Source organism: Gopherus flavomarginatus, chromosome 6, assembly GCF_025201925.1.
Source record: "Gopherus flavomarginatus isolate rGopFla2 chromosome 6, rGopFla2.mat.asm, whole genome shotgun sequence".
In the NCBI taxonomy this organism is placed as follows: domain Eukaryota; kingdom Metazoa; phylum Chordata; order Testudines; family Testudinidae; genus Gopherus; species Gopherus flavomarginatus.
Window position 1 is genome coordinate 73956812 of NC_066622.1, and position 24618 is coordinate 73981429.

General features: G+C 46.8%; 1 protein-coding gene across 1 annotated transcript in view; it reads right to left on the reverse strand.

Moving 5' to 3' along the window:
- Positions 1-24618, reverse strand: part of LOC127054219 (erlin-1-like) — a 65624-nt gene that overhangs the window by 40760 nt on the left and 246 nt on the right. The window contains 2 exon segments of the mRNA XM_050960241.1: positions 215-296; positions 7646-7769. Coding sequence (XP_050816198.1) covers positions 215-296; positions 7646-7758 — 195 coding nt within the window. The 5' untranslated portion in view covers positions 7759-7769.

The following is a 24618-nucleotide window of genomic DNA, read 5'->3' on the forward strand; positions in this document are numbered from 1 at the left end:
CTTGCTGCATACTGGAAGCTGTAGTAGGCACACAAGGGGTTGTACCCCAACATCAGAGAGGAGGATGGCTACAATCTGATCAGTGTGCTCTTATGCTACTGAGAACTGGCTAACATGGCTTTTATTCAGGCAAAATTGCAGCTCCACTTTCATATTTGACAGATACCTTATACAACCCCACCCTATTCCAGCTCCCCTGTGAGAAGTTACTAACCTGCACTGATTTGAAGGTGGTAATGAATGGGAGCATGATGTGATAGCCTGGTCCACTTGGGCTGGTTAATAAGGCACCACCCCTGTGAAGAGACAAATGGGTCAGTTCTCAAGAAGCTAAAGAATTAGATGTACTGACTCTTCCAGACCTCTGGTAAGTGTTCAAAGTACTGGATAGACATAGCCACAAGCTTCTGTAGGTCAATAAGTCACAACAGCTCAGACAAGCTCTACTAGCCTGATTATTACCATGACTGATAATGGGAGGGTGAGAATGATTATTTTGCTCACCCACCAAAAACAAGTCACTTGCCCGAGCAAATCAAATTTGATAGGGCTGCATTAATACATAGTGTTATAGAAACATATGGTAAAGAAAATATACTTGTGACCTAATAGGTCACTAGACTAAAGAGCAAGCTATTCAATGCAGACTAAATACAAAAAGTTTCCCAGGAATTATTGATTTCATCAGCTCTTTTATGGGGTACTGGTACAAGATAACATTTGCCCTGTACTTGCTGCGTTGAGTCTGCCAGCTTCACACCAGCTACGTACAAAATATACAGCTTCCAATTAGACAAGAGAGGTATTCCTGCTAAGTATATTTAAAATAAACCAAAGCTGCTATCAGAGACTATCTTTCTTCTAAAACAGAGCTTTAAATCAGCAAGCAGGAAACTTTGATTTAAATTATTAATTTTAATAGTGTTTTGCATTTGAACTTATACTTATTTTCTTTAAAAAAAAAGGCTGATTCTCATTGGTGGGTAACCACTAAAACATGTTGATTTGCAACTAAACAGTCTTTACAATAAATCTGATACTTCTATTTGCTAATCAGGAGGATTTACTATTTAGGTAACTATTTAGCTTAGAGTAAAAATTACGAATCTGAGTAAGTTTAAGAAATGCATCATGTTGCAGTTGCATTCTGGGGACGTTCCCAGGGCAACAGAGGAAAGAATTATATTGTTAGTTAAAACTTATTTTTGTTCTGAATCCAGCCAAGTTTCAGAGGCTATGCCTACACTACACAGCTTTAAGTGACATGGCTGTGTCGCTACAGCCGTGCCACTAAAAACTGCGCAACGCAGCCGCTGTTTGTCGGCTCTCCTACCAATAAAAAAACATCCATTGTAGCCGCTGTTTGTCAGGAGTCGGGAAGAACCTATCAAGCAAGGGGATGGTTGTTTCAGGATAATTAGTTTACTTCCTAAATTGTGCAAGTTATAAAAAGGACCATGGCTAAAGATGGATCCCAAAGAGAAGTAAGAGATTACAGCAAAATTTATTAATTTAGTCAAATTATCAAGGGGTTGCTAATTACTTTGCCAATGAAAGCATGCCAACAATGTTAACATCAGAACTGTACCATCTGTTTATACAGAGCACAATCCCACATTCAGCTCTTTTCTTGCTGTCTACATTTCTTCCACCTTACACAACCGATCTACCAGCTTCCCAAGGTGCATTTACAATACGACAGAACTTGACCATAACAGAATATTCTGCTTCCCTTTTTCCTGGGCACAATGCAAGGCCCATTCACTCTCCTCAGTCCCTTCGGAGTGGCTGGACAGGAAGCATCAAACTCTGAATATGTGGAGTAAGGGAGGAGGAAATGTCAGAGGGATGGTGAATAATACAGAGAATATTATATACATCAATGGTGCGGCCTCATGTGGACACTGTGTATAGCACTGGTCACCGCTCATCTCCAAGAAGATGCTACAGAACTAGAAGGGTTTCACAGAAGAGTGACAAGAGCGATCAAGGGCCTAGAAAAAGACTCGTGCGAAAAGAGATTGCAAAGACTGGGACTGTTACTTTAAAAAGGAGACCAATAAAAGGAGGCATGACAGAAGTACCTAAAATGACGACTGCTCAGGGAGATTGGAAAGATGTGTTTTCCTTATCTCAACACAAGAACAAGGGGACGCGCAGTGTAAATAAAAGGTGGAAAATTCAAAATGAACAAAAAAGCGCCTTATCATACAATGTGTGATTAAACTGTAGAACTCACTGCCACATGAAGTAGTTGAGGCCATGAATTTAACAAGCTTAAAAAAAAGATGGGACATTTCTATCTCATTTATTCTTGGGATAACAAGAATATCCAGAGTTAGCATACTAAATGACAACAAACATTGTGGCAGGGATATTAAACCTACTGCTTCAGGATTTAAGCCAATCTCTAACTATTAGAAACCAGGCTGAAAGTGAACATGGTGACAGATTATTCTACATCTGCTACTGAAGGTTCTTACACCTTCCACTGAAACACCTGTGCTCGACCCATCAGACACAAGAGACCAGGCCAGATGGGTCTGGGATCTGATCCCATCTGGCAATGCCTATGTATAACCACCACATGTTATATATAGGCCAGTGGTTCTCAACCGCTTGCGACCCAACCAGTACAGAGATGTGGCCCATGTGACATCCTTAGGGCCATACAGGTAGCATTGGATGTGGCCCACATAACATGTTATGGGCCGCATATATGGCCCATAATTGTAAATAGGTTGAGAACCACTGTTATAGACAGAAACAATTGGAGTGACAGCTGGATCCTTTTAATAAGGATGCATGTTGCCATCAAAACTGCCCTGTCTCCATCTGCTGGATGGGAAGAACTAGAACCCCTACTTTTGGACTGGCAAGGAAGAATGAAGAGTGTGTGCCAAAGCTTGAAGTACTCTCCATGGTCCTCCGTGTTTTATCACTATCTGTGCTCTATTCAAAAGGAAGAGGTATTCAATCTAATATGCAGAGCCCTTGGTAGGACTTCAGGAACAATTAGTACCTAGAGAACAGCCCGGAGCAACAAACTGCCAAGGAAGGCAGGAGACTATCCATAATTCCAAGCATGGATAGATTTTCAAGTGACAAGAGTAATAAAATAAAACAGAGGGGAAAAAAGCCCAGCCTGGATTATCCCAAACGGTTCATGACAGCGAGAGCTAAAGTATTAAACTATAGAATCATCTCCTAAGCAAGTGGCAGGAGCCCCGTCACTTGAGTCACTGAAGCTAGATTGGAGAGAGCCCTGGAGGGAACAATCCAGCACAGGCTCTGCGAACGGGATGAAAGCGCTGGGTTCACGCCCCCTAATTTCTACTCTACCATTCATAGAAACTGCTTCCAAAATGCAAGGACTAGATAAAACCTTTCACATGTAGGTTTGAGATAAAAAGTCTGTAAAATCAAGTGGCAGACTTAATACATTACACAACCACAGTGTCCACACCATCATTTAAGGACTTCAGCTCCCACAAGCCCAATCGTGGCACATATTTCCCTACTGGATCGGTTTATGCAAATTCTTGTGTACATGTATATAGTTTCCCACATCTTAGTCTCCTACATCTAGGCACGAGGTCTTAGGACACATTCTAAAACCACAGTTCCCTCCAAATGAGAAACAACAGATGCATCAAACATTTTGACCACAGATAAAATTAATGACTGGAAGATGGCTAATGTAACACCAATATTTAAAAAGGGCTCCAGAGGTGATCCTGGCAATTACAGACCGGTAAGTCTAACATCAGTACCGGGCAAATTTGAAACAATAGTAAATAATAAAAATGTCAGACACCTAGAAGAACATAAATTGTTGGGCAAAAGTCAACATGGTTTCTGTAAAGGGAAATCATGTTACTAATCTATCAGAGTTCTTTGAAGGGGTCAAACAAACATGTGGACAAGGGGAATTCAGTGGATATAGGGTACTTAGATTTCCAGAAAGCCTTTGACAAGGTCCCTCACCAAAGGCTCTTACGTAAATTAAGTTGTCATGGGATAAAAGGGAAGATCCTTTCATGGATTGAGAACTGGTTAAAAGACAGGGAACAAAGGGTAGGAATAAATGGTAAATTCTCAGAATGGAGAGGGGTAACTAGTGGTGTTCCCCAAGGGTCAGTCCTCGGACCAATCCTATTCATCTTATTCATAAATGATCTGGAGAAAGGGGTAAACTGTGAGGTGGCAAAGTTTGCAGATGATACTAAACTGCTCAAGATAGTTAGGACCAAAGCAGACTGTGAAGAACTTCAAAAAGATCTCACAAAACTAAGTGATTGGGTAACAAAATGGCAAATGAAATTTAATGTGGATAAATGTAAAGTAATGCACATTGGAAAAAATAACCCCAACTATACACACAATATGATGGGGTCTAATTTAGCTACAACAAATCAGGAAAAAGATCTTGGAGTCATTGTGGATAGTTCTCTGAAGACATCCACGCAGTATGCAGAGGCGGTCAAAAAAGCAAACAGGATGTTAGGAATCATTAAAAAGGGGATAGAGAATAAGATGGAGAATATATTATTGCCCTTATATAAATCGATGGTACGCCCACATCTTGAATACTGCGTACAGATGTGGTCTCCTCATCTCAAAAAAGATATACTGGCACTAGAAAAGGTTTAAAGAAGGGCAACTAAAATGATTAGGGGTTTGGAATGGGTCCCATATGAAGAGAGATTAAAGAGGCTAGGACTTTTCAGCTTGGAAAAGAGAAGACTAAAGGGGGATATGATAGAGGTGTATAAAATCATGAGTGATGTGGAGAAAGTAGATAAGGAAAAGTTATTTACTTATCCCATAATACAAGAACTAGGGGCCACCAAATGAAATTAATGGGCAGCAGGTTTAAAAAAAATAAAAGGAAGTTCTTCTTTACACAGCGCACAGTCAACTTGTGGAACTCCTTGCCTGAGGAGGTTGTGAAGGCTAGGACTATAACAGCGTTTAAAAGAGAACTGGATAAATTCATGGAGGTTAAGTCCATTAATGGCTATTACCCAGGATGGGTAAGGAATGGTGTCCCTAGCCTCTGTTTGTCAGAGGGTGGGGATGGATGGCAGGAGACAGATCACTTGATCATGATCTGTTAGGTTCACTCCCTCTGGGACACCTGGCATTGGCCACTGTCGGTAGACAGGATACTGGGCTAGATGGACCATTGGTCTGACCCGGTACGGACGTTCTTATGTAATGCTTTAGACAGGAGAAAGGTTATTACATGGTGGATCGCAAGCTGTCAACCTCCACCCCAAACCCTGCTTTGCCCCCAGCATTTATAATGGTGTTAAATATATTAAAGAAGTGTTTTTAATTCATAAGGGGGGGTCACACTCAGAGACTTGTTATGTCAAAGGGGGCACCAGTAAAAAAGTTTGAGAGCCACTGAGCTAACGTGACCCTTGCATGTATAAACAGAGGACTCTCCAGCAGGTGTAGAGCAGTTATTTTACCTCTGTATTTTGCACTGGTATGACCAATGCTGGAATACTGTGTCCAATTCAAGACAGATGTTCATAAATTGATTCAAAGAAGAGCAACGAGAATGATTAAAGGATTAGAAAACATGCCTTTGTGTTCCTTGAGTCCATCACTATAATCTATTTAGCCTAACAAAAAGAAAGTTACAGTCTATAGGTAAACGGAAAACAAATATTAATAATGGACCCCTCGATCTAACAGAGAAAGGTCAAATATGATCCAATAAAGGCAAAAAAATTTAACCAGGGAAATTAACCATTCTAACAATTTACCAAGAGTCGTGGTGGATTCTCCATCACTGATAATTTTAAAATCAAGATTGGATTTCCCCCACCTCCCAAAAAAAGCTGTGCTCTAGGAATTTTTTTTTTTTTTTTTTGAGGGTGGGAGGGGGGAGTTCTCTGGCCTGTGTTATACAGGAGATCATAACGGTCTCTTCCGGCCTTGGAATCTATGAACAGGAGGAACCAATGGCCTGCCTGCAAGAAGTCCACAGAGCAGTCTGGGGAGCTCTGTTCTAGGTAGTTTATCATCAGCCAGTACCCACGGAAAGTTCAGCAATTGACTAGATTATGACCAAAGTAACTTGTTTCCTTCATTCCTATTCTTAAGTATCAGCAGGACCAATTAGACCATCAGATTAAAGTCTTGCTTACACAGGACTTTTTATACCAGTGTTGCTGCCTTAAGGGCACCTGTGTTCAGTGTGGGTCACAGTTCCACTGCATGACACACATTGAGTATAGCTACAAACCTAGGGCAGACAAGACCTGTGGCAAACTGGCATGAATAGGGCAATGGTCATTCGTACTCAGTTAAAAACTTGGGCAAAAAACAACTTGTGTAGACTCAAACTTTAAGGCCAGACGGGACCATGATCATCTAGTCTGACCTCCTGCACATCACAGGCCACAGCACCTCACCCACCCTGTAACAGACCCCTAACCTCTGGATGAGTTACTGAAGTCCTCAAACCATGATTTAAAGACTTCACATTAAGAGAATCCACCATTTACACTAGTTTAAACCTACAAGTGACCCATGCCCTACGCTGCAGAGGAAGGTGAAAATCCATCAGGGTCTCTGATGATCTGACTTGGGGGAAAAATCCTTCCCAATTCCAAATATGGCAATCAGACCCTGAGCATGTGGGCAAGACCCACCAGCCAGACACCCGGGAAAGAATTCTTTGTAATAACTGAGAGTCCTCCTCATCTAGTGCTCCATCATCAGCCATTGGAGCTATGTGATGCTAACAGTCACAGATCAACTATGTGCCATTGTAGGCAGTCTCATCAGACCACCCCTCTGTAAACTTATCAAATTCAGTCTTGAAGCCAGTTAGGTTTTTTGGCACCACTGCTCCCTTTTGACATAGTCGGGAGCTGGCCTCCTTAAGTGGAAGGTGGGGACTAGGCACCCAGAGCAGCGAGGAAGGGCTCTAAGCCAGAGCACTGGCAAAGGAACAGGCGCTCAGGGAAGGGTGAGGAGTTCAGGATCGGTCTGCCTGGTGGGAGATGGAAAGCAGGCATACAGGAGTACAGGAAGGAGTAGGGAGTCAGATCAGGTGCACGAGGATACAGGAAGGACTCTAGGTAGAGGGGGACCTGAGGGACTTGGGGACTAAGTGCACAGTAGTGTGGGAGTTGTGAAGCAAGCATATAGGGCTGTGGGAAAGGCTCTGGGTGCTGGGGGAGGGAGTTGGGGAGCTAGAGCTTCTGTCTGTATGCATTTAAAGCTGAATTTTAACCCTATAATAATTTCACACACACTAGGGTGACAGGGAAGTTCAAAATCCAGACAGAACAGAAATCATTTTTTAATATCTCATGATTATTAGGCTGTCATAATTTTTCACCTCTTTAGTCAGCAATAATGGCCCTCCTGCCCATCCTGAGATGAGGCCCAGGCACAGAACATGGAGCAGGGCAGTCTTTTACACAAGACTTTCCTTGGATGAACCGTAATGGAGAGAATTAAACCCAGAATGTTGCATGCATCTGAGGAAGTGGGTATTCACCCACGAAAGCTCATGCTCCAAAACGTCTGTTAGTCTATAAGGTGCCACAGGATTCTTTGCTGCTTTTACAGATCCAGACTAACACGGCTACCCTCTGATACTTCATTGGAACAGTACCTGTAATACACTGCCAGGTGGCCCTCATCAACTTTATGAATGGAGGAGTAGAGGAGAAGAACTAGGACTCCCGCAGCAGCTGCCACTACCGCCCCAGGCTGGGCCATAGTCATACTAACGTCATCTGTGGGAACAAAACACAAGGTCATCCACCAATGTTGCTGTCAGTGAATGAAAAGGATTCCTTAATCTTTCTCTCATCTATGGATTTTTCTTAATAGCAGAGGCTCCCAAACCTTTTTATAATGCAGACCACAACTTCACAAAGAACATTTCAGACACACCTCTCCCATTCTCGATCACAGACCATTTCCATTCCTGCTCATAACTGCACAACAATACTACACTTACATGGCCGATATTAGGAGAGTACTGTATATATTTTAAACTTCATTTAATGTGGTTTGTCAGCTGGAAATGAAGAGAAGGAGCTAGTACCATGTGGCTCATCAGTACTGCACAGACCCACCTACAGGAGCTTTGCCCACTCAGTTGTATTAAGATGTCTCAACTCAGAGGCACGAGCTTTCTTAGCACCATCCAGCTGAATCAATTGTTTCCATGTTTTAAGACCTTGTGTACTACGTCTAAAATTCAAGAGCAATTGCAACACATATTTGAAATCTGCATCCTAGGACACAGCAGCACCAAATGGCAGAAAGCTGCTCTGCAGCTGCCTCCTCTTTCCAACCACTCAGGTCAGCAGCTAGAAAGAAGGAGGAGGAGTATGTTCAGTGCTGCTCTTCTAGCCAGTCAAGATTTTGGATTTTTTCCCCTTCTTCTTTGAGGGGGTGGGCAAAGGAGACATGATTTTCTCCATCCCCGAACAGAAATTAAAGGGAAGTGCCCCTGTATTCTCTCACTTCAAAAGCAACATTGTCAGTACTGCTGCACAATTCACACAGTCAATTATGATCAGGGTAGATTAATTCTCCGTTCTGCTTTCCTTAGCAACTTATAATTAACTCATCTTAAATAGACATGTGGAGCTTCTCACATGTTCTTTAAGCAATTCTGTATGTTACTGAGCTCAGAATAAAAACTGAAGTCTCTCTCTTTTTAATCAACCCACACACCAGCTGATCACAACCCACGTACCACACGTGGTGCATGTACTGCAGAGCTAGACAGTGCCAGATCAGAACTCTCCTGTCTCCATACCACTCTTCAACCTCTTTTTCTCTCCCACCCAACACTCACTATCATTACAGTAACAGAACACTAATGTTAAATTTTAATAACCTTGGAATACTGAGGAATTCCAGAGACCTGCAAGAAAGCCACTGCTGTGCCAAAGCTTAAGAGTAGTTAAGATAAAATAGGAATTATAAGCCAGTTACCCAGAAATACAGGACTAACTCGTACAGGACTATCAAAGAACTGAAGGAAAAAAATATAATTAATTCTAATCAACATTACAAGTTTGATTGATGAAAGTAATAACTATCGACATAATAGACTTTGTCTTCTTAAACCATTCGATTTAAAACTTTATAACATTCTGCTTAAAAGTGGATTAAATGGATTAAAAAGGGGGTAACTAATAGATCGCAAAAAGGTATAATTAATGGGGAATCATTGTCCAGGAACAGTGTTTCCCATTCCACTGGGATCAGTTCTTGCCCCAATTTTATTCAATACCTTTATCAATGATCTGGAAGGAAATATGAAAACATTGCTGATGACCTTTGCAAATGACAAATTGACAGGTGGTAATTACAAGGATAAAGCACTTATACAGGGCAATATAGATAACTTGGTACAATCATACCACATGCATTTCAACACTTCATACATCTAGGAACTGAGACTATAGATTACAGTACAGGATGAAGACTTGATTCTGAAAGGCAGGATTCTGAAAGGGATTTCGTGGTCATGGCGAATAAGCAGCTGAGTACGAGCTCCCAGTGCAGTGCTCTAAGGTGGCAAATGCAATTTGTGTCTGTATAAGTTGGGTAACAGCAAGAAGGAGTAGGGAGATGATACTACTTTTGTATGCAGCATTGGTGAGACTTTTATCATTCTGACAGTTCTGATGCCACATTTCAAGAAAGATGCTGGCAAACTGGAGATTTCAGAGAAGAGCCACAAGAATGCTTTGTGTCTGAAATATCTGTCTGAGAGTGAGAGACTAAAGGAGCTCAATTTATTCATCTTATCAAAAAGAAGTTCAATCACAGTCCATACTTACCTATACAGGCAGAAGACAGCTGATAGTGGAGGGATATTTAAACTAGCACACAAGGGAAAAATAAGAGCCAATGACTAAGTTCAGGCCAGAAAACCTGGAAAAAAGGCAAAAATGTTTAACAATTAGTGTAATTAACAAATGAAAAATGTTACCAAGGAGTGTGCTGGGTTCTCCATTGCTTGGCAAATATTAATCAAGGCTGGGAGCGTTTCTAAAAGATACGTTATAGCTCAAATACAATTTGTTGTCTTAGGGTATGTTTACACTGCCAGAGTTACATCACCACTCAGAGAGTGCTGAAGGAAAACCACTGTTGTGTGTTCACACTGACAGCTGCCTGCATAATAGCATGTTCAGACTTGCGGCACTTACAACAGTATTCAGAGCAGTGCACTCTGGGCAGCTATCCCACGGAGCATTTCTACCTCTTCTGCCGCTAAGAGTTGTGGGAAGACAGAGGGGGTCATGGGGCATCCTGGTTCTGTCCCATGTCCCATGATGCATTGCTTCGCATCCCAGCAATCCCTGTGCTTCCGTCCACATTTGGCGCCAACTTTCAACGGTTTGTATACTGCGCGCTCTGCCTCTTCAAGCTGCAGGAATGGATCCCGCACTGTTGACTAATACGCTGCTCGTTCTCATTAACAAGTCACAAGTGGCAGTGGAGTTATTCCTTAAACTACAAAGGCAAGAAGAGTTAAACATTGATCTCGCCACGCATAGTAGCTACGACACGAGATTGCTTGTGGCATTCATGGAGGTGCTGACCATAGTGGAACACTGCTTTCGAGCTCGGGAAACAAGCACTGACTGGTGGGATCACATCATCATGTACATCTGGCATGATGAGCAGTGGCTGCAGAACTTTCGCATAATGAAAGCCACACTCATGGGACTGTGAGATGAGCTCGCCCCAACCCTGTGGTGCAAGGACACGAGAATGAGAGCTCCCCTGTCATTGGAGAAGCGCATGGCAATTGCACTGTGGAAGCTGACTACTCCAGACTGCTACCGATCGGTCACTAACCAGTTTGGAGTGGGAAAGCCAACTGTTGGACAGAAGTGTGCAGGGCCATTAATCTCATCATGCTCCAAAAGATTGTAACTCTTGGCCACGTGCATGACATTGTGGATGGCTTTGTACAAATAGGTTTCCCTAACTGCAGAGGAGCAACAGATGGCATGCATATTCCAATTCTGGCACCAGACCATCTAGCCACCGAGTACATTAATCGGAAGGAGTATTTCTCTGTGGTTTTCCAGATGCTTGTGGACCACCGTGGGCGTTTCACAGACATTAACAGAGGCAGAGGTGCATAACATATGCATCTTTCGGAACACTGTCCTGTTCAGGAAGCTGCAAGTAGGGACTTTCTTCCCGGACCTGAAGATCACCGTAGGAAAGTCAACATGCCTATTGTGATCCTGGTAGACCTTGCCTACCTCTTAATGCCATGGCTCATGAAACCATACACGGGGAACCTTGGCAGCAGCAAACAGCAGTTCAACAAGAGGCTGAGCAAGTGCAGAATGACCGTTGAGTGTGTGTTTGACCGTTTAAAGGCCTGCTGTTACTGCCTATATAGGAGGCTGGACCTGGCCAATGATAATATTCTTATGCTTACAGCCATGTGCTGTACACTCCATAATATTTGTGAAGGAAAGGGTGGAAGCTTCACTCAGGGCTGGACTGCTGAGGCTCAGTGCCTGGAGGCTGAATTTGAACAGCCAGAGACTAGGGCTATTAGAGAGGCACAGCACGGGGCCATAAGGATCAAGGATCCCTTGAGGCAGCAATTTGAAGCTGAAAGCCACTAATATTTGTTGCTATGCTCGGGAGTGCAGTGCTTGTAATGCTAGGAGGTGATTGTGACTGGTGCAGACGATGCACTATGAAGGTTTAAGAAAACTGCTTGTTGCTTTGCAGGGCTCTGTTTGCTTTCAATTAATGGAATAAAGATTGCTTTCAAACCAAAACAATTCTTTTCTTAAACAACAGCCGGAGGAGAGACACTAACAAAAAAACCACATCAGTACTGCGGGGGATGGGGGAAGGGAGGGTCCCAGGAGGAGGTGGGGTCCCAGGACAGTTAAAGATTTCTATATGTCCAGGTATCACATGAAACCTTGTCCTTTGGAGTACAGTGCAGCAGGTACCAGTTTCAGCAGAACTAAACCACAGAGGGAGTGTAGCGGGTACTGCGAGTCCGCAAGGCTGGACTGTGACAGGGCAGGAGTGGAATGCAGTGGGTACAGACTGGAGCCAGAAGGTTCATAAGAGTGTGTTGGCAGTATCTGGGGGGCGCATGGGAAAGAGTTTTGTGACAGTGGCTGCAGGGGAGGGCAGGTGCGGAGCTGCTCGGTTTGCAGTGATAGTAGTGACTAGAGCATGTCCACTTGGCGCTCCATAACATTTAAAAGCCACTCTGTAGCTTTGTTCCAGCGTGCTGCGTTCTCCTTTCGGTCCCTCTTCTCGCTGTCCTGCCACTCCTTCAATTCTTGGTTTTTGGCTGCAGAGTGCATGACGAAATCAGTGTTCCAGGACTGTACTGTACACTGGGCTGATGGCTCTTGGGGAGAGCCAGCACTGTAGTGGGGGCCTTATAATCACTACTGTCCTCACATTTTCCACAGGTTGCGTTCAGTATAGAAGATATCTCGCTGCTGAGGAGCAGCAGGGAATCAAGGGAGGGTCTTATCCAAGACTGCAGCTTCTGCTCTGGCCCTCATGCAGCTCGCCTGTGTGCAGCAATGGTCACTTCCCCCCAGTGACAGGCAAGAAACAAACCAACTCTGCCAAAGAACCTGCGGCAGCAGATTTCCCAGTATCTCCATCAGAGTTTCCTGGAGATCTATGAGGCAGATTCCCGTGAAGTGAGGCAGTCAATCAACGCCTTGTTCTGCTGCTCAGACTAGACATATGGTGGTACGTGCATATGGTGGTGCACGCATCATACAGACACAAGCCTGCTTTCTGCAACATTCCTGCCTCCAACAACTCGCTTCAGTGATTCCCAAAATCAAAGCCACTTATCAGGGGCCTCCTCTCCTGTTTGCGCTTCGTCAAGCTCTGACAGCTGTGACTGGCTAGCCCCCTCCAGGGCAGAAAAGAGTTCCTGGCTGCATGCAGCTCTGACCTCCGAGTCAAGCTCTGCCTCTGGGTGCCCCTCACATCCTCATCCAAGATTTCCTCCTCCTGGCTCGGTCCACTCTTGACTGGCACGTGAACCACTGAAGTATCCACTGTGGCCTTCGCAGCGGAGGTGGGGTTGCCACCGAGTATTACGTCCAGCTCTTTGTAGAACCAGGAGCTCATGGGCACAGCACTGGAGCAGCAGTTTGCCTCATGCACCTTGTGGTAGGGGATCTGAAGCTCTTTCACTTTGACTCTGCACTGCAGTGTGTCCCGGTCATGGCCCCTTTCTGTCATGCATTGTGAAATCTGCCTGTAGGTGGTATAATTCTTACAGTTGGAGCACAGCTGGGACTGGACAGCCTCCTCTTCCCAAATGCTGACGAGGCCCAGAAGCTCAGCATTGCTCCAAGAGACTACTGCAGGCGTCACCAAGCAAACAGGAAGGGGACTTGCAAAATTCCAAGGAATTCAAGGGGTGGGGCTCACAGCTGGTCACCTGAGCGCAGGGCAGTAGAGTTCAAACTGATGACCAGAAAGGCAAGAACAGGCATTGTGGGACACCTCCTGGAGGTCACTGCAGTGCTGTAATCAACCAGGGTGTCTACACTGGCAACGCAGCGCTGTAGCCCCAGTGCAGTAAACTGTATGCCTCTCATCAGAGTGTTTTTTTTTTTTTTACAGCACTGCAACTGTGAGGTTTCCACGCACTAAATAGCTTGGCAGCATGTACACCTCAGGAATTACACCGCAGAAAGCTGCTTTACTGTGCAGAAACTTGCCAGGGTAGACAAGGCATAAGATACAGGAGTCACTAGGATCCATGAATTGCACTATTCAAGAGGTCAGACTAGATTATCATGAATCTCTTCTGGTATTAATAATCTATTAAAAGCTTAATAAATTCCCTGGAGTATATTTAAGTGAGGAAGATGGCAGAACAAACTTGTTCTTGAGTTTCAGTGGCATAAACAGCTGCAAAAATAAATAAATAAAAAATAAAGACACAAAAGTGGCTTCCCATTTGTGCTAGAAATACAGGCAGGAACATCAAAGGAGACACTTGTGACCCAACATGGCTAAAGCACATCTGCATTTTGTTGTGTAGATAAGACCCCTATGTGCTCAATCCACATTAAAGTTTTGAGTAATTAGTGTCAGGAAACAGTCATGAAACACAGGCCTAATAACGCAATATCTTTCCTCTCAAACTGGCCCAAAAGTAAGTCCCAGAAGCTCTTCAGGAAATCATGTGATAACCAAATCTTTTATGGGGAGCAAATTCTACTATCCCTCAGAAAGGATTCCAAATGCAACCAGTACTTAAACTATTATCCCACGCAACTAATCTCATTACCCAATGCTCAGTGTCCAACCTCCCATTTCTGAGTATAGAGCTGTCTCCCACTCCACTGCCAATATCCTGGATCTCTCCCAATAAAGCTTCAGGCCAGGGCATGACAGAGTTGATGCTACAGATGTGCTGATGACTGCTTCTTATCACTGGATTTTGGTGTATAGCCATACTATGACTGCGGGATCTGTAAGGCCTTGCATACTGTCAGTCATAGACTGCAGCTGTCCTATCTCAGAGACACAGCAGAGATGTGCAACAGCACACCAAAAAAAAGAAAAAACCAACCATTCCAAACCTTCCTTTTAGACCAAAGCATAAGAGTCATGATGGGAAACTGTCTTTCATCTTCAGAGCCCACACTTATAGAGTACCATAGGGGTCCATACTATTGATAGATGGATTGCATGGAGCCAGTAGGGAAAATCATAGGGCCTTATGGACTCAGCAATACCTGGATAATATCCAGCTATCCAAATACTGAAGGAAACAGTAGTGCCGAATGAAGAGACGATGATGAAACTAAACCTGGTTTGGATGGAGGCAATACTGGTGGAGTAAAATGCTTCAGAGAACTTGCTACCAGCATATTACCTCTCCTCAGATAGTTAAGTCTATAGACACAATCCTGGACCCATCATAAATCCCTGGCTGCAGAAAGATCCTCTTCCATCTACACTTTTCTCAGCTTGTCAAACTCAGGCCCAGCCACAAGTAACCTGAGCATTTGTGACCTTTCAAATAGATTACCACAGCAATGTATCTAGAAATGAATTCACTGACATAAGTCTCCAACTGGTTCAAACAGCAGCAGCTCACCTTCCTAGCAACACAAACACTCAGAAGGACATCACTCCAGAGCCTGGCTCCTTCACTGGCTCAATTTAAATAAGGAGTCACATCAATGGGTCCTACCTTCAAAACTCCTCCACGGAAACACTCGGCTACCTAAAGAAACACCTCAGCCATAGGAACCACCGTTGACTGTATCCTTCTAAGGTCCTGTTTCAACACCAAGTCATACTCTAACCATGACTGGGGACACAACAGTATGTTAAGTGGTTCCATGTGATACGGCTGAACTTGTAGGATAGATGGGCCTAGAACAGGGGTCGGCAACCTTTCAGAAGTAGTGTGCCGAGTCTTCATTTATTCACTCTAATTTAAGGTTTCCACATACCAGTAATACAGTTTAATGTTTTTTAGAAGGTCTCTCTGTACAAGTCTATATATTATATAACTAAACTAGTGTTGTATTGTAAAATAAACAAGGCTTCCAAAATGTTTAAGCTTCATTTAAAATTAAATTAAAATGTTGATCTTACCCCACCAGCCCACTCAGCCCACTGCTGGTCTGGGGTTCTCTTCACCTAGGCTGGCAGCAGCCCTGCAGCTGGGACCCCAGCTGGGAAAGGTCCAGCAGGCAGAACCCCAGACTGGCAGCAGTCTGTGTGGGGACGGCGGCTGGGACCTCATACCAGCACTGGGCACTGCTGCTCAGGGGTTCCATTGGCCGGCTCCTGCCAGCCAGGATCCCGGCTGCCGGACCCACTCACCCCGCTGCTGGTCTGGGGTCCCGGCCCTGCCCACATACAGTGGGTACCTACCTTCTCCCTGATTCTGGCCCATTCTCTTCCTCTCTCTGCACTGAGCTGAGGGTGGGAGTTGTCATAAACAGATAGCTAAGGGTTAATGTCTCTTTCACCTGAAGCACCTGACCAGAGGACCAATCAGGAAACCGGATTTTTTCAACTTTGGGTGGAGGGAATTGAGTGTCTGAGTCTTTTGTCTTTGTTTTCCGTCTGCCTGCTTTCTCTGAGCTTTGGAGAAGTAGTTCTACTTTCTAGTCTTCTGTTTCTAAGTGTAAGGACAAAGAGATCAGCTAGTAAGTTATATGGTTTCTTTTCTTTGGTATTTGCATGAATATAAGTGCTGGAGTGCTTTGATTTGTATTCTTTTGGAATAAGGCTGTTTATTCAATATTCTTTTAAGCAATTGACCCTGTGTTGTATCATCTTAATACAGAGAGAACATTTGTACTTATTTTTCTTTCTTTTTATATAAAGCTTTCTTTTAAGACCTGTTGGAGTTTTTCTTTACTTCAGGGAAATTGAGTCTGTACTCACCAGGGAATTGGTGGGAGGAAGAAATCAAGGGGAGATTTGTGTGTGGGATCGCTAGCCTGATTTTGCATTCCCTCTGGGGAAATAGGAAAGTACTTTTGTTTCCAGGATTGGGAACGGAGAGGGGGAGTCCCTCTGTGTAGTTTCACAGAGCTTGTGTCTGTGTATCTCTCCAGGAGCACCTGGAGGGGGGAAGGGAAAAAGGATTATTTCCCTTGGTTGTGAGACTCAAGGGATTTGGGTCTTGGGGTCCCCAGGGAAGGTTTTTCAGAGGGACCAGAGTGCCCCAAAACACTCTAATTTTTTGGGTGGTGGCAGCAGGTACCAGGTCCAAGCTGGTAGCTAAGCTTGGAGGTTTTCATGCTAACCCCCATATTTTGGACGCTAAGGTCCAAATCTGGGACTAAGGTTATGTCAGGAGTGCACTGAGAAGAGGGCTGGGGATGAAGGGTCTGGCCAGGAGCTAGAATGAGGGAAGGGGCTGGGGCAGGAGGTTTGGGTGTGGCGGAACTTACCTGGGAAGATCTCATTTGGTGTGTGGGGTACAGGTGGGAGGGTGGGGGTGGGTGCAGGAGCTCCCGTTTGGTGCTCAGGGTGGGGATGTGGGAGCTGCATGGGATGTGGGTGGGGGCTGCGGAAGTGAGGGGGTGCAAGAGTCAGAGCAGAGGGTTAGGGACATGTGAGGGGGAGTGCAAGTGTCAGGGTGGAGGGGGCTGGGTATGTGTGAGGGTGCCAGAGTCAGGGCTGGGGTTGTGGGGGAGGGGGTGAAGGAGTCAACAGAGGGCTGGGTGCATAAGAGGAAGGTACAGGGCTCAAGGCAGGGGTCTGGGGTGTGTGGGGGAGGTCAGGACTCAGGGCAGAGGGCTGGCCCCCCTCAGAAGCTCCAACCCCCCCATTCCTTGTCCCCTGACTACCCCCTCCTGGGATCCCTGCCCTTAACGGCTCCTCAGGACCCTATCCCCTATCTAAGCCACCCTGCTCCTCGTCCCGACTGCCCCCCTAGGACGCTACCCCCTACCCGTCCCCTGACTGCCCTGACTCTTATCCACACCCCCGCCCCCCAGACAGACCCCCCCAGACTCCCATGCCTATCCAACTGCTCCCTGCCCCCTAACAGGACTCCCAGAACTCCCGACCCATACAACCCCCCACTTGCTCCCTGCCTGCCCCAACCCCTCTCCACACCCCTGCCTCTCATACACCCCCCCCAGCTCCTTGTCCCCTGACCACCCCTTCTAGAGACCGCCACCCACCCTAACTGTCCCCCCAGGATTCTCCTTGCTCCCTGTCCCCTATCCACCCCTAACCCTCTAACAGACCCCGGGACTCCCATGCCCCATCCACCCCCCTGCTCCCTGACGACCCCCTCCAGAGACCCCCACCCCTAGCCATCCCACCCCCTATCCAACCCACTCTGCTCCCTGTCCCCTGACTGCCCCCCGCCCCTTATCCAAACTCCCCTGGCCCCAGACCCCTCACCATGGGGCTCCAAGCACAGCCAGATATGTTGCCCCGCAGGCGCGCACAGCCCCACTCCTCAGAATGCTTTGTGCACGGTGGCAGAGCTCTGGTTGAGCAGGGAGCATCTTTCCCTCCCCGCAGGGCCAAACACTGCCCTGCGGGAGCGCGCAGCTCTGGCCCCCAGAGTGCTGCACGCATGGCGGCAAGGCTCCAGGGGAAGGGGGAGAAGGCAAGGGAGGGGCCGGCGGCTTGCTTCGCTCGGCCAGATGCTCCGCACCAGCAGGATTTTTATGGCACACTGGAGTTGCAGCAGGCCACAGCGTGCCATTAAAAATCAGCTCGCGTGCCATCTTTGGCACGTGTGCCATAGGTTGCCAACCCCTGGCCTAGAATGACACCGCAAAAATCGACTTAGGCCAGGTTTAGGTTCTGAAAATAAATCTAGCTTAAAAAGGCCTCCCATCAATAGAAATGTTTCCATGGAAACCTTTCCCCTCTTCTAGTCTCACAAAAGCTTTTTTAAAGGAACACAACATGTTCTGCAGCATTTGTAGCCTGAACATTGCAGATTCATGCCCAAATGCAGTGTGGGCACAGATTAGAAACCGACTTGCCCATTTTTATTGTCTAAGCAGTCATGTGCAGTGAATATATTTTCAAATTCTGTCAGCTAAGGTGTTATTAGTAACTAATAAGGAAATTGAAAAAAAAATCTGTTTGTGCGTCTCCCAGCACTGCTTTTAATTCTCCAGGGAACTGGAAGTTACAGTGGCAAAGTGACAGAAGAATCAAGGGTTCAGTACTTAATTGGTTTGTCAAGCATCTTGGCCTCTACACGAAATGAACTTGGCCATTAATTTTACTGCAACTTCTGAAACCTGTAAGCAGCCAAGTAAAAGCCTTTGAATGTAGGAAGGCGTGTACAGCTGTCCTCAGCAAGCTGTTCTTATTTTGCTACTGCAGACACTCAGTCAAACCTATAATTTAAGGTGATCTGCAAAAATGTAAGTCACCTAATTTATGCCATTTTTGCTTCTTTACACTGTACGTATATTTTTTTCTCTCCCTGCAAAAGGCAGATGCAGTGCTTGTTTTACCTTTAGAAATAACAAGGTTTCACTTTCTGCTTTTGATAAAGGTGTTTCCTTAAAGAGCCAAGGAACTGGAAAAAGAGCAGATCTCCAGAGATCTTCCTTCTCAACTGTTTGTCAGACATTTCAGTTAAATATGAGTTTAATTAAAATTTTAGATAAACTGACTAAAACCGCTTTCTTCTCGGTTGGCTCAGGAATTGTTTCCTTCACAGTACCACAACCCTACTGGTTCTCCAGATAAAAATGGATAGCAAAGACCCAAATTTTGCAATTAAATACTTCAAAACAGCTAAAAAAGGGTAAACACTCCCCTCCCCCCTGCCTCACACACACACACACTTCTTCACCCAGCAAATCTAAGCTTGCACATTTTTCTTTAGTAACATAGCAATTTTCACACTGTTTCTGACTTTAGTCCTGGGGGAATTCTGCACCACTGCGCAAGGCAGAATTTACAGAAATTAATGTTGTGTGTGCAGAATTTCCTTTTTTCCCCACAGAAATGGGCTGCAGAGATGTTGGCTACCATCAGGGGCCGCTGGATCTGGCAGAGTCCAGCTCACAAATAGAAGACAAGGCTGGGGAAAGGTGGAGTGGACTGGAGGGTTCCCAGCAGCTGCAGTTTCCAGCATGCCCTGAAGGAAGGAGGCGGTGGCACACAGGAAACTCTGTGCAAGCCCGGGACTAGTATCAGGCTGTTTGTCCTCTGGATCCCTGGGTAGGTGGTGAGTATGTCTGGGCTGGGGAAGGTCCCATAGCTGGAATCTGAGGGGTGTGAAGGCTCCAGGATGGGACCAGGGATGAGGGGTTTGGGGTGCAGAAGGGTGCTCCGGGTTGGGACCAATGTGTTCAGAGAGCAGAAGGGGGATCAGGGCTGTGGCAGAGACTGGGACACAGGGCAGGCTCACGGGTGCAGGCTCCAGGCAGCGCCTACCACAAGCAGCTCCCAAAACCATGTCCCCCTTCTGGCTCCAAGGTGCGGCCAGGCGGATCTGCAGGCTGCTCCATCTGCAGGCACTGCCCCTACAGCTCCCACTGGCCAGGAACCACGGCAAATAGGAGCTGCAGGGGCAGGACCTGTGGATGGGGCAGCATGCAGAGCGGCCTGGCCACCCCTCCACATACTATACAGAAGCTGGAGCGGGATCATGCTGACTGCTTCCTGGAAGCCACATGGAGCCAGCCAAGCCCCTGACCCCACTCCCCAGTGGGAGCTGAGGGCTGGATTAAATGGTTTGATGAGCCAGATGTGGCCCATGGGCCATAGTTTGCCTACTCGTCATAAGGGTTTCTTTAACAAAACCGACAAAAAACTCCCCCAGGAGTAGAGAGTTGCAGACATACTTGCTGACAGATATTTTGAAATAAATTACCAAAATAACTGGAACTGGTGTGATTATATAGTGTTATATAAAATTTGCAGAATTTTGCAGTTTTAAAATATTGTGTGCAGAATTTTTAATTTTTTAGTGCAGAATTCCCCCAGGAATATGACTTGCAGTCTGGTATCTTATCTCCAAGAGAAGCCAGTGCAGGTATTTCAGAGGAAGATGTAAGAACACTTGGATTGGCTACTTATGGAAAAGCATCTTGCAGAGGGAGATCCTGCCTTAACCCAACTACTGACTAGCTGGGGTATGCACAAAAGGTGAGAACTCGCACACTAGGCTATCCCAAAACTTCCGCATTTGGGAGTGAAATTTGTCACATGTCATCTCTACCCAAACAGGATTTTAATAGTTAGAGAAAACTCCCTTGAGCTCCTGAGTTATGGGACTGTTAAGACTTTTTCCCAATGTAAAAAAAATATTCTAGATACGATCTGCCCTTCCCTCAAACAGGCACAAAAGTAGCTTAGATACAGCCTTGTTTACTTGGGCAGGGGGCAGGACTTTGATCAGAAAGTACAGCCTCAGCTCTTGCTTAGTCTACTGAAAGGTGGCAGGAACAGACAAGAATAAACACACACAATTTCAATGAGGCCAGCAAGACTGTGCACTTCTAAATAGTCATCTCACAGAACCCAAATGAAGTTTGTCAGCTTGTGGGTTTTAGCAGGGCAAGGAAATTATCTTTCTCTTTGGTGCCAACAGTTGCTCCAGGGTGCAGAACTTTCTCTAAGTTCCTCATCCAGCCCAGGTGTCTAAACATCCTTCTGCTGGACACTTCTTAGAACAGGAGTTATTTCCTGTGGCCTGCCATAAGCGCTGACTCCACCAGCAGCCAAGCTCACCTCACGCCCGCAAGCGCTCCACATCCCCATTCCTCTGCCTACTTTCCAGCACCTCCTGCCACCAAACAGTTGTTTGGTGGTGCTTAGGACTTTCCAGGAAGGAAGGGGGAGAAGCAGGGACACAGCACGCTCAGGAGAGGAGGCAGAGAAGAGGCGGGGCCGGGATTTGGGGAAGGGGTTGGAATAGGGGCACGTGCTCTGGGGAGGAGGGCAGGCAGGCTGGCTGACTCTCGGAGCTGCTGTTTAAGGCAGTATTTACAGTCACTCTCGCTTTAGGGGTGGGGATCTTTGATGTGTGCACTTCAATGAGCCATTTCCAGTTCTCTGAAATTTACCCAGTAAAACTGCCCAAGCTTGACAAACAGCCTTGCAGCTCCTCGCTCCCAACTAAGTCATTGAACCTGCTCTTCCTGCATCCCCAATCCTCCCCTCCAGTTATACCCCAACTCACACCAGCCCTGGGCCAGACCCTTTGCCACTTTTCAAATCTCCCCTCCCTAAAGGGAGGGCCAAACACACCCACTATTGAAATCCATCCCCACTGATCCCATGCAGTGTGAAAAGCTGGGGGGAGAAGGGAGCCGGGAAAGCAGCAGCAGCAGCCCTTTTCCTTTAACACTTGGAGGGAGGGAAAGGGAAAGGAAAAGGGAATCAGAGAGGAGTATCATCTGGGGAGGGGAGGAGGGTGAGGGGGGAAAGACAGAGATTTTGGATTTTCCAGTTTACAAAAGCCAAGCCTGTTCCCCACACCTCTCACCCTCAACAACACCTGGGTGGGAAAGAAATCCCCAACTCTCCTAGGGGACGCGGACACTTCAACACAGGTGCTGACTGCTGAGTAAATTCACTCAAGAGAGGCCTACAGCTCCAAGCATGCTCTACTCCACTTTGCACGGAGCTGCCGCCTTAGAGACGGAGCAAGGCACGCTGTCAGTAGTTGGGAAGAACGTTTGTTAAAAGTGGCAACGTATTGTGTATGAATAGTTACTTTAAAAAGTTCCTGCCATTACAGCTATGTTGACAGACTCTTAGTGTAGATCGGGGCAGGCAAACTTTTTGGCCAAATGTGGCCCAGCCAATGTCCCCCCTATCCGACCACCCCCCATTCTCACCCCCTGACAGCCCCTCCCAGACTCCTGCCCCATCCACCACCACCCCGCTCCCTGACGGCACCTGGAACTCCTCCTCTCATTCCTGATTGCCCCCCTGGGTCCTCTGCCCCATCCAACCCCCTCTTCTTCCCCCCATTGCCCCATCCAACCCCTCTTCTCCTTCCTGACTGCCCCTCTGGGACCCTACCCCCATGTTCCCCACCCTCTGATTGCCCCATTCCCAGCCCAAACTCCCCTGCCTCCTTACTATGCTGCCTGGAGCACAGGTGGCTGGTGGCGCTACAGCCGCACCGCCTGGAGAACCAGGACAGGCAGCCACACCACCACGCAGCACAGAGCACTGGGTCAGGCTGCAGCTCACAGCCCCGCCGCTCAGAGTATTGTGCCAGCAGTGCAGTGAGCTGAGGCTGTGGGGAAGGGGGAACAGCAGAGAAGGGTAAGGGGGCTAGTCTCCCAGGCCAGGAGCCAGGCAGGAGAGACCTGCGGGCTGGATGTGGCCAGTGGGCCAGTTTGCCCATGTCTGGTGTAGATCATCATCAGTGTTACTGACCACATAAGGAATAGTTACATGTTTATATTTTATTAAAACCCCACTTTGCATTACAGTTTTAAAAAAGTTAATACACTGACTTCTAATTGCATACTATATAACTCATTTTTGACTGTACTTTTGTATCATTATATGAAAAGGTTTCAGTGATGCAGCCCTCAGGCCAATGTACTAGTCCTCATGGGGCCCTCACGGTGATTTGAGTTTGAGATCCCTGTCCCAGAACAATCTGGGACAAGCTAGTCCTTTCCTGACCGAGGGCTTCTGGGATGACTAGCCTGGTGCAAATCAGAAGAGTGGTAGAAACCAAAGGGCCCCTAGAGGAATGGCAGAGAACCAAAAGCTTCCCACTTCAAGTGTTTAGGGCGGGAAGGGGAGAAGCTAGTCCTCTATTTTTGCAGAATCTATGCTTTTCCTTTGTTTGAAAGAGTGACATTTCTACTGGCTAAGACTGCAAAGACTCAGGTGTAACAAATGCACAGTCTTGTCTTCCTGTATCTGCAGACAAGACAGCATTAGGACTTCTGCAACTGCTGCTCAGAATTTTGCTAAGCAGCAGAAGAATGAAGTTATCAAGTTTCTGGGTAAGTCTCCTTGTGGCTGCTCCGAACTGTAGCCAGCAGTGAAATTATTCACAGGGGAAGAGAGCCCAAAACCACAGCAGCTTAAGGACTGGATAGAATGTGTCTGTGTTCACAAGAGGCAGCCTAAGAAACCCACAGCTGACAAATGAGGCTATCAAGAAACCGGTGTAACGATTGCCTGTCTCAGCAAGCACCAATAGACAGCCATACTAGAATATGTCCCCCCACGACATTTCACCTTCAGCTTGTGGGAGATTAAAGAGCTCTTACTATTAACATGCTTACACTTTTTCACACAGCACCACACCACCACACTCTTCATCATGATTAAAAATGCCCCAGCGAGAATAAACTAAAACACAGCTGCACTTCTTTAGTACAGACCTCAGCAGCCAGAAGTCTGGATGGCTGCTTTAGTCGACCCACCTGCTACAAATCAGAGTCTGGGAGTTTCTCCACAAGACCTACTAAAACTCTGGAGAACATCAAGTACTGCTATTGTACTTCTCATCCTGCAATGCAACGTGAACATTCATCCATTTACCTCACATCACCCAGCCGCTCCAGAAAACATGCACCATGCCCTGTAAGGAAGAGCTGCTTTACCTGCTCTTTGGGTCTGTTCTACGTGGGCTCTTGAGACATGTCTACACTGAGATTAGACACCCGCGGCTGGCCCGAGCCAGCTGACTCCGGCTCGCGGACTTTGGACTAAGAAGCTGTTTTATTGCCGTGTCCATGCTCGGAGGCTCCCCGCTCGCAGAGTCCTTCGGCCCGGGGTCCAGCCCCAGGGGTCTCTGCGGAGCGTTACCCACCCTCAGCACTAACGGGTGGGGCAGCAACACGTTATACCGCCTGCCTGACAGCGGGCCGCTCCGCCTCGGGCTCGCTTTCCGAAGCGCACAGAAACCGCCCTGCCGCTTTCAAGACCAGCCCGGGGGCCGGCAGCTGCCGAGCGGCCCTTGCCAGAGCAGCAGGTCCCTCGCTCCCCCGGAACCGTGTCCCCAGCCCCCCCAACGCCCCGCAGACACAGCCACAGCCACGGGCTCGCCAGAGGCCCGCCGGGACCGCTCCGGGCCGCAGCGAGGAGCCCCGGCCCCGCCCCGGAGCAGCGGCTGCCCGGCCACGCCTGCGG